An 11,814-nucleotide genomic window follows, 5' to 3' on the forward strand; every position below is an offset into this window, starting at 1 on the left:
CGAAAAAAACCGTTATTCTGTACTATATGATATGTAAGTTAAATTTATCCATTCATATTATGCAGGAGAAAAACAGTCGAAACCAATGCTTAATTACAAAAACTTTGTGGAATACGGTCCTCTCTTCGTCCTCGATTGTTCGCATCAAAATGAATCTATAAAATCAGGCACTGTTGACGTTAAAATTGAGATTGATTGTACTAGAAATATTCCAAGTAATACTACTGCGTTTTGTTTAATTATACATGATAAAATCGTTGAATATAACCCGTTTACTAGTATTGTTAGAAATGTAAGTTAATAGACTAGATTAATATGTATCTTACTAATGTAGTGAGGGATAAAGAAAAAATAAATAAATAAGATATAATAAACATTTATTGATGTCATTCCTTAAAAACATTCCTTACAAACATTTCCAAAATTTATCTTATGATTATCATTGGGTAACTTTAAATTCTAAATTATTGTATCGTCCTCCAACATATAAGATTTTTAATGTATTCGCTGATGCAGCATTTTGAAGTTCTTTGATTAGTTCAGGCGACTCCAGTAACTTCATCATCCTTGAGGGTAGGAAGAACCATTCGTCTGTAGCCAGCTTCGCTATTAATTTCTCTCCATATTTGGTCTTAATTTTCACTAATTCAGTGATTTGATACTCCTTATTCTCCTCAAAAGTATTCAGCTTTACGAAAGTCTTAGGTTCGTAAGTTACAGTTGCAAGTGCATTGATCTTGGTTAAATCCTTTTTTCTGTGAAAAAACATAGAAATTGAGAAAAGAAAAACATTGAAATAGAATAGGAAGAAAAGAGAATAATAATAAAAGAATAATTCTTACCACCCAAAAGAGTTTCTGTGGTACAGCAAGGAAAATATTCGGAATATAGCTTTGCACTGGATCTTTCACCTCCTTGAAGCTTCTAATGAAAACTGACTGACTGAAATTTCCCGATTGCTAACAACAAGGGTTTTAAAAATGGTGGAAGGGATGAGATGCATTCATGGAAGGGGATGAGATGCATTCTTATTGGAAGTTAATATTTGGGTGGTTGGGTATTCTTGCCCGCCTACGAAATTTGCGTCAAACAAGTCGTAACACGTTACAAGCGGTTTCTCCTGATTTCTTTTAATTGCATAATCATGTTGTAGACTTTTCTAAAGTGAACTAGGGAAAATTTGCGTTAAACAAGTCACGACACGTTACCAGTGGGTTTTCCAGAATTCTTTTAATTGCATAAACGTGTTGCAGACTTTTCTTAAGTGAAAAGTGAAACGGGAAAATTTACGAGCACATTCCTTTTGATAGCTAGACATATAAAAAAATGAGAGAATATGAAAAAATCGGGGCTCTAAAGGGGTCATAAATCAAGTAACATTAGTCTAGACGTTTGTTTTGAACAAGTCATGGCACGATCTCAGACGTCCGGTGCTCGAGCATATCCGTTCTAGAAGATATCTGCACACTCTACAATCAGTTCTCCAATCGCTAGAATGGTGCCAATACAGTTTCTTAAAGTCTAGGTAAAAGTTATGTTTTTTTTGCTTTACCTACCCCTCCAAAAAAATGAAGTGCACTGACAACTCTTTCCCTTTCTAATACCTAGCCTGCTTGTTAGATGGATCGTATGATATGCTTAACTGAAAAGCTAAAAATGGCTAAAAGATAAGTCAGGAAAGGCTATAAAAATTCTTAAAACTGTTTTTTATTCAATAACTAAAGTTTTACTATCAGTTACTCATCCAGTCTCCATGTCTCATCCTCCTCCTCCTCCTCCTTTTTCATCCACATCCTCCTCTTGAAGGCTAGCTTCTGTATAGCCGTATCCCGTGGTACCGCGAGTGTATAATTTTAGTCAAACATCTTTTTTAAATTGAACTAGTTCACCCGTGTGTGTAATTACGTAATATTAAAATACCATTAGCGCGAAAGAAGATTAAGGAAGGCAGTCACCTGGCGGTGACTACTGGAACTAGCAATTAACTCAACCTAGTTTATCTGTGTAGCAGAGTCGGAAATAGTTAGGCTACGTAAGGTAACTAACCATCGACTTCGAAGGGTGAAAAAACTTTCCCTCAACTAGGGCCCCGTAGGATAACTTAGGTCCCCATAGGATAATTAACCAACGGTACCATAGGGTGAAAAATACCCCCTCCCTCCCTAACCAAACTCGATCCCACTATAAGACCCTTTCCTTCCTCATCCCCACCATTACCATACTAAGAGAGTCTTATCCCCACCCATCCCCCATCCACACCACAAAACAGCTTCCCCCACTCCCTGTCATCGGAACCGCATTGCTCCTCTACTATTGCACACCCAAAAACACGTGTAGCTCCTTCCTTCCTCTTCTCCTTCAATGAGGAGTGTGATAATGTCAATCAAAATCAAGTGAAGAAAAATGAAAGAGGAGAAATATAGCTCTTTCCACCTTTTTTCTCTTCAAGAGAGAAAAAGTGTGATAATGCCAATGAAAAATCATGTGAAAACAAAGGAATGAGAAGAGAGAAAATTCATTAATCATGTAAAATTATGTCAGCTTTTTCCTCTTTACCTATCTAAACTTCTGCAGTTTATGATAAGAAGCTGACGTATAAATGTGTGATAAAAGAGAAACATTATGTAGCGCTGCTGCTGTTGCGTGGGTAAGTTAAAACTGCGAATTAAGATATAATAAGTGAGCGAGTTCTACGAATTACTGCTGTGAACAGGGATTTAATTGAATAATTTCAAATCTAGTTTTACTGCTGATTGATTAGATAAAATATTAAGTAAATGAATTCTGTAGCTCTTTGATCAGGCCTATAGGATGAAAATCCGTAGCTTTACGGCTTTGATTCAGTCTATCGCTGAATATTACTGTATAAAGTTGAACATGGTGAATCTATGGAACCTACCAACGTATGATACAGCATCATTGGAACTATTAGATGAAGAACCATTACCTTCGATGGAAATACAAGAAGAATCATTACCTTTAATAAATCCACCAACTCCACCTCCACGACCACCAACACCAACACCATGGGAACCACCAACTCCACCTCCACGACCGCCAACACCAATGCCACGAGGGGTATCATTTGAATTTCATTCACAACCGTCGCCAATATTATGGGAATTACCAATTCCATCCCCTTCGCCACCACCATCAATATCATCGGAATTAACAATTCCATCTTCTTCACAACCACCACCACCACCACCACCATCAACATCTTAATTTAGTTTTCTAAAAGTAAGTAAAAAGAAAGGAAAGGGGGGAGTGAGGGGGAGTAGGAAAAAGAGATTAAGTAATTTAAAACTTGAATAAATGAGTGGAAATCCAAGGAAGAAAGATTTGTTTTCGTTGAGTGTAAATAGAGTGAGAGAGAAACATATTTGTACCAAATATTCGACTATACCATGAATATCAGCTAACTAAAATTTCAAAGGTTATAACGAGGTATGGTCAGCAAATACAATTAATGTTAAACACTGTAGAGTGTCTTCGACTACCATTGAAAATAAGTCGAAATATACTGGAAAATCATCCAGAGGTCTTTGATGAAATCTGTGAAACTCTTGAAAAATATAAAAAAGTGAATATCAAATTTGAAGATCTAACGAGAAAAACTTTTAAATTTCACATATATCAAGAGAAAAAGTTGATAAACAAAAAGAATGATTACGATGAAAACACAGAAGGCAATGGAGCTTCTGGAGTCGAAAGAGTTGTAAGAGAGGGAGGAGAAGAAGAGGAGGGAAAAGAAAAAAAAGAGTATTTAAATATGATGTATCAAATTAAAACTTACAGTAAGTATTAAGAGAATATGGTATAAATGTTTTAAAATATATTGAAATAATGAATCGTTTATTCAGAACCGTACAGTGAGAATAATTGAGAATCTCTGAGTATTTTGGTGTAACCAAGTTAACACCTGATTAGTGATTTTGGATCTCCAGCCAAGTTCTTCTTATAGCAGCCCAACGCTCAAAGAGAAGGAAAAAGCTTACAAAAGTTTTGCATGGATGCCAAGCATGGTGGCGCCACTTGTCTCGCGCAAAATTCAAATATTCGTTGCTCGTTATTAAAACTTAAAAACTAACAATAACTTATTTTGTTTCTTTGTTATTTCATTCTCTCTTTCTATTTTACAGATTAAAGGTTTTTCTCCCTCTTCCCCCCATCAGTCTTGGTCATCAAATGTGTAATCAGTGTTTGACGTAAATCACACACACACACACACACAACGCCCACATGTTTGCATCGTATAAAAATAAAAAAATTTAATCCTCTGATTTTAGTATATTATTTACTCTCATGTGTTACTGTTGTGTCTTAAAATGAATTTCCTACGTAAATTCACAGTTATATCAATATTCTCTCTATGGGTTGTGTTTTGTGATAATAATAGTACTTTCATTTCAAATTATTTAACAAAATATAGTTATGTTGACGATGAAAATTTCAATAATAACAATGGTATGGTATTAAATGCTGCGGATAATGAAATCTATAAACATGGATTAAGAATTTTTAAGCAAAACTTTAACTTAGTCGAGGATATTACGACCGAAGAAATTATTGATTTCATGCAAAGACCCCGATGTGGATTAAGAGATTTTTCGCAAAATAATGATTAGGAAGAGAACAGATGGTATAAAAAGGAATTATCGTGGTATTTTCATGTAGCTAGTATACCTCAATTGAAAACTGCACATGAAGTATTTAATCAATGGTCAATTGTGACAAATTTAACTTTTAAAGAAGTACAAGAAAAAAGTAAAGCAGATATAATTATTTCAGTTCAAAGTGTTAATCATAACTTTGTTTATGATTCAACAAAATGTGATGCTAGATTAGGAGGTCAGGTTGTGGGACATGCATATTTTCCTGATAAACTACAACAGCGAAAAGAAATTCATTTATATATGGATAAAAAACAATGGTTTTTTGGTTTAGGACCGTACAATTCACATTTGAATAGTTTATATTGGATTTTAATGCATGAAGTTGGACACAATTTAAGCTTACATCATGATACATTTGGGCATATAATGCATTCTTATGTTCAACACCACGATACTACGAATGGATCACCTTTTAATACAGTTGATTTAAATAATATTTATAATTTATATAAATCGGGCGAGGGAGTAAAAAATAGTCCAATGATTCCAACAACAAATGAAGATGTAACACCGCGAAGAAAGAAAACTTTTACCACCATTAATCCTACTTCAGATAAAAAACCACAATCAGAGGAAGAAGATGTTTCAAATTTTAACACAATTTGTAAATTACCTGCGAGTTATTTTCTCTATTTTATTCATGGTAAAAGATTTTTTGTTATTTATAAACAATGTTTTGGTCTTTTGACGTGAATTCAAAAGAATTTAAAAATCCACAATTAATTAAAAATTGGCTTAAATTTTTACCCTCGGACTTCAAATCAATTAAAGCTATACATGAAGTATCATTAGATGAGATTGCAGTATATTCTGATAATTATGTTTATGTTTTTAATGCAAAATCTTTGAAACTTATTTATAGCTATCCAAAAACGTATCAACAACTTTTTGGAAGTGAAGTACCATAAGATGGAATTCCGGCAGCTGTTTTAAGTAATATGGGTACTATCTTCGTTATCGTTGATAATAATTATGTGAGAGTATTCAAGAATTGCGCACTTTTTAAGGATATAAGCTATGGTGTACTGAATGAAGTATTTCCAACAATTTTCAATTTCAACAGTAAAATGTCACTATTTAAGTTTAACAACGGTAAGATTTATATAATTCAGGATGGTAATTATCGAGAATTCAATGAATGTCGTAATATTATTACAAAGACTGACAAATTTGATCTATCATTATTTGGAATAGAGTGTCCAACATACTCCGTAGTTGAAAAATTAAAAAATTTAATGGAAAGTTTGTTTGGTTTTTATTCATATAAATTAAGAAAAAATAATAAGAATAATGATGGTGAGTAAGAATCAATAAATCAAATTATTCCATATATTAAAACTTTTAACTCTATAAATGACACACACAATTACATTGTTTCAAAGTATGTTATATAATCTACTTCTAACCGCATACCTAATATTTCCCCACTTTTTATTTCTCCCACTTATAACTTATTCTATTCTCCCACTAATGTGTTTTTTCTTAGTATAGAAGAATATATGTATAAAATATTTCTTTATTCGTATAAGAGTTTCTGTTTTTTTACGACGGTTGCTGTGCTAAGATCAAATATTGAAATGGTTAAAATGAGTGACGACTTACATACTTTTATATTGAGAATTGAGAAGAATCTTACGGAACAATTAACATTAATCCATACTGTTATTGAAAAACAAAAATGGATGAGAGAATGTGATGAATTTATTGAAAATCTTGTAAAATATTTGAAAAGTGTTAATGAAAAAAAGCATACAATAAGTATAGGATTACAACAACATATTTTGGCGAAAATTACAAAATTTAAAAGTTATAAGAAAATTTTATTATATAATTTTTGTCTGGTGGTGGTAATAGTGGTAATAGTAGGAGTGAAATAAAAAAATCATCATTAAATAATGTTTGCCGTTGGGAAAATGTAGAATCTGGTTTTGAAAAGAGAATTATTACTGGTTTAATAGTAAATATCCTACACGTAGATCCACATAGATTTTTATTGGATATTAAAGAAATGATAATTGATAAAATTAAATATTATTTGGAACAATATAATTCTATAAAGGTAAATGCTATTTTTAATGGTGAGTTTACTATATCTAACATGAATAAATTTAGTTTGGATGTTAAAAGTCTTCAAACGAGAAATAACATTTTATTGAATACCAGTGATTTGGAGAAATGGTATATGAATAACATTGTGAGTTCAATTTTAACATCTCTGGAAGAATTTCAAGAACGTGACAGTGGATGGGCCTTATCAAAAATTTTAAATTTAGTAATAAATATTAACAAGTGTAAATTACTAAGAGGAGAACATTGGATGAATCTTCCGTTAGAAATACGAAAAACACGAGTAATTGTGAATGTTAAATCTAACGATGATAAATGTTTTATGTGGGCTATTGTGACTGCTTTATATCCAAAACACAACAATGACTGCAGTTCTTTTAAGGATTATCCTCATTATCTTGATGTTTTGAATTGCGATGGAATAAAATTTCCCATGACTTTAAATTAAATTAAAAAATTTGAAACAAATAACAATTTGACTATTAATGTATTCATATACGATGAAAATGAGAAACAATATTTGCCACTTCGTTTAAGTAAACATTTTGATGATCACGATGATGAAAATCATATGAGAAAAAAACACATTGATTTACTTCTGTGGAAAGATATTCATTTTGTTTGGATTAAAAATTTATCAAGTTTACTATCTAAACAACTAAGCAAGAATAGATACAAAAAATATATTTGTAACAGGTAAATATTTCTTATAAAATTAACAATACATATACATATTTTACATTATATATATTTTTTTTAACAGATGTCTACATTATTTCCAATCAAAGGAGAAATTAAATCATCATTATAAGGATTGTAAAAGACACAACGATTGTATAATACAGCTACCACATCAAGATGAAAAATGGATATATTTTAAAAATTTTTGTCGTAAAATTCAATTACCGTATATTATGTATGCTGATTTTGAATGCATTTTAGAAAAAATAGAGAATATTGATAATGAGAACAACAGTAAAATGAATACCGGTATAAATATCAAAAACATATACTATGCAGTATTAGATATTATTTTCATTCAAATTTAAATAAAGAATCATGTATATATCAATTTTATAGAGGAGTTAATTGTGTGAAATGGTTTGTCAATGAGCTAAAAAAGATAATTGAACAATGTATATTTAATATGAACATTCCTATGAATGAATTAACTAAAATAGAAAAGTTAGAATTTTTTAAGGCAACAAAATGTCATATATGTGAGAAAGATTTTCTTGAAAATGATGAAAAGGTAAAAGATCATTGTCATTTAACTGGTATATTTAGAGGAGCGGCACATAGTACATATAATTTAAATTATCGTGATTCCCATATTTTACCAATAGTTTTTCATAACTTAAGTAATTATGCTGCACATTTTTTAATAGAAGACGTAGCTTTATTATTAAATGGTATTACTAAAGTAATTGCTTTAAACACTGAAAGATATGTTGGAATTATGAAAACAGTTAAGATTCATGAAAACAAAAAAAATTTACAAATACGATTTATTGATTCATACAGATTCCTAAATACATCGCTTAGTAAACTATCGCAAACATTGTGTAAAAGTGATATGAAAATTGTAAGAGAAAATTTTATTAATAATACTGAGTTTGAATTAGTTACGCAAAAAGGTGTATTTCCATATGGTTATCTTGACAGTTGGGATAAATTTGAAGATACTACATTACCAAAATATGAAGATTTTTATAATGAATTAAGTTTATGTAATATAACATTAGAGGAATATGAACATGCGAAAAAAGTATGGAAAATTTTTAACATTAAAAATTTAGGTGAATATAATGATCTCTATTTAAAAACTAATGTTCTTCTATTAGCCGATATATCTCAAACTTCTAGAATGAATTGTTTATCAAGTTATGGATTAGATCCTGCTTATTATTTTACTCTCCCGAGTTTTACCTGGGATGCAATGTTAATGTTTACAAATTTAAAACTAGAACTATTTACAGATATTGATAAGGTAATGTTTATTGAGCGAGGTATACGAGGTGGTATTAGTCAATGTTGTAAAAGACATTCTGTGGCAAATAATAAGTATATGCATGATCTTTATGATCCTATGAAGGATGATGTTTATTTAATGTATTTTGATGTTAATAATTTATATGGATGGGCAATGTCACAAGCATTACCATATGCGGAATTCAAATGGGTTGATAATTGCGAGAATTTTGATGTTAATAATATAGACACAAATTCTACATTAGGTTATATATTAGAAGTCGACTTAAAATATCCGCAAAGTATTCATAATTCTCATATAGATTTACCATTTTGTCCTACTCATGATTTATCACCGGTAAATAGTAAACATAAGAAGCTTTTAACAACGTTATACGATAAGAAAAGATACGTTATACACATTAGAATGTTGAAAACATGCTTAAAACATGGTCTTCAACTGGATAAAATACATCGTATTTTACAATTTAAGCAAAAAGAATGGTTACGCGTTTACATTGAATTCAACACGGAATTACGTGTAAAAGCTAATAATGATTTTGAAAAAAACTTATATAAATTAATGAATAATGCCGTTTTCGGTAAAACAATGGAAAATGTTCGAAATCATGTGGATGTAAAATTGTGTACTGTATGGGACGGTCGTTACGGTGCTAATTCATATATTTCAAAACCTAATTTTCATAGTAGAGTTATTTTTAATGAAAACTTAATGGCGATTAAAATGAATAGATTATGTGTAACGATTAATAAACCCATTTACGTTGGTATGTCAATATTAGATATTTCAAAACTTTGTTTATACGATTTTCACTATAATTATATGAAAACGAGCTTTAATGATTGCGTTAAAATTTTATATATGGATACTGATAGCTTGATTTACGAAATCAAACATTTTGATATATATGAAACTATTAAAAGAGATTGGTAGAACAATGTTTGATACCAGTGATTATTCAACAAATAATATTTATAAAATACCATTGGTTAATAAAAAAGTGCCTGGGCTGATAAAAGATGAAAATAATGGATATATAATGAAAGAATTTATTGGTTTAAGATCAAAAATGTATGCCATACAAGTTTTCGATAAATGTGACATAAAGAAAATTAAGGGAATTTCATCAAATGTTGTAAAAAGAAATATTACTTTTCAAGATTATTTAGATTGTCTATACAATCAAGATATTAAAGTAAGTTTACAAGGTAGAGTAAATTCTAAAATGCATAAAGTGTATAGTATTTTAGAAGAAAAAATAGCTTTAAATCCATACGATGATAAACGTTTTATAATGGATGATTTTGTAAATACACTACCATGGGGACATTTCAAAAGTAACGAAAAAAAAATGTAAAGATAGAGAATAAAATGTATGTTAAAATTTATTTTGTAAAACAATTTTAAAGAATATTAAAAATACATATATACATATATAAAATTAGAAATTTAATTATAACATATTTTTTTAAAATTATTACTTATTATCTATTACCTAATTTCTAAATATTTGAACTTCCTCGAATGGGCAATGTACTCTTGTATTTTTTATAGTGTACATTCTAGCATGTAATTTACATTTTGTTTCTTGAAAATTATATAATTCTATAAGATCATTGAATTTAGGACATCCAAATTTTTCAATATTCACATACTCCATACCTAAATTTTTCAATATTTTTTGCTCAATGATACCTCTTTTGTAGCCAATTATTGCAGACTCTATGTCATAAAAATTTTTTTTACAATTACTTAAAATAAAATCATTCATATCACTTTGTTCATATTCCTCAAAACCATAATCTTTATATAACATTCCATGTAAATTTAAATATAAATATTGTAACGAGGTTCTCTCGTTACGTATCAAGATACCGGATTTAATAAAGAAATTAAAGAAAAGCTAACGATTAGTAGTGGTTATCTCAAACCCTACATTACCGACTCGGTGCATAGGTTTCCGAGTGGACAGGAAGTACCGTCTAGGAACATCCCTGTGGACCGTCAGAAGACCGGATGAAAAGACCGGCGCTCCACTTAAAAGTCCAAACCGACCAAGCGAGCAAGGCAGGGCTGTGCCAAGTAACTTGGTGGCTTGAGACGAGGAGAAGTGGGCACAGGGACTCCTGCGAAAGGCGAATTCTCTAGTCCCCTGAGGAGGGGGAAATAAGAGAGGGAGTCGGGCCTGGGACGTCGCGCAAGGCGGACGTACACCACACCGGCTCACCGATGAGTGTGTCCGTGTGCGTGAGGTGAGCTTGCTCCCTACGCAACGAACACACTGTATGCTATCGATGCATAAGGGGCCTGTGCAGGTATGGTAGGTTTCTGCTGCATGCCGGGTGCCGCCGCTAAGTCCATGGCTACGCGCATGGCACCGCGGACTTGGGCATTGCGGGGATGCACCACCCTGACAGTCCCTTATGGGAAAAGATCACGATAATGTTCTCGTCTCCTCACCTCCCCTCATATGTATGAGTGGGTGGGTGGGAGAGTGTGTCTATTGTCGCGAGGCTCGGGCTACCTGTAAGGAACCCTCCCCTCTCTCCACGACCTAGCACACTGAGCAAACCAGGCTTCCGTACCGTCCTCTATGCACTACCAATCAGCCCATTGGGAAATGCATACGATTGGAATGGCGGGGTAAGACCCCTATGTTAACGATGGGTTGTTGGTCACCCACACGACCAACTGGCGCCCTGAAAGTACCGAATGTAAGGACGGCCGAAGGTAATAGGAAGATAGCTATCACGATCAGCCCATCGTGGTAGAAGAATCCATTACAATATCGTGCACTTATTTGATCTTCTTTACGTTGTAACGTAGGGGTCAGCCACCTCGCCGAACCAAAGTAGATCGCACGCGTCCGTGTGCAATACCGGTAGTATTGCACATTGCTGACGCCCGGAATTCCTTTCCGGAAATGCGTAAATCCTTAGGCGCTGGCCGTGGATGTGGAGACTTTTTGGTCGTCATGTGTCGAAAGATCATGGCGCTACTGACGACACATGACCTATTAAGCCTCCTACATATATGCGAGCTCCGCGACCCTCGAGTCGAGTCTTATTCTGTGCAAGC

General features: G+C 32.2%; 1 protein-coding gene across 1 annotated transcript; it reads left to right on the plus strand.

Moving 5' to 3' along the window:
- Positions 1 to 7,890: 7,890 nt before the first annotated feature.
- Positions 7,891 to 9,669, plus strand: LOC136781318 (uncharacterized). The gene has a single exon (XM_066740168.1). It carries the CDS (start codon positions 7,891 to 7,893, stop codon positions 9,667 to 9,669), a length of 1,779 nt encoding a protein of 592 aa, XP_066596265.1.
- Positions 9,670 to 11,814: the final 2,145 nt, after the last annotated feature.

Source organism: Prorops nasuta, unplaced genomic scaffold (genome assembly GCF_024137725.1).
Source record: "Prorops nasuta isolate Cenicafe-Biocafe unplaced genomic scaffold, Cenicafe_Pnas_1.2 PNAS00022, whole genome shotgun sequence".
NCBI lineage: Eukaryota > Metazoa > Arthropoda > Insecta > Hymenoptera > Bethylidae > Prorops > Prorops nasuta.

Coding starts and splice junctions, on each gene's coding strand:
- LOC136781318 (XM_066740168.1), top strand. CDS start 7,891: ATGAACATTCCTATGAATGAATTAACTAAAATAGAAAAGTTAGAATTT.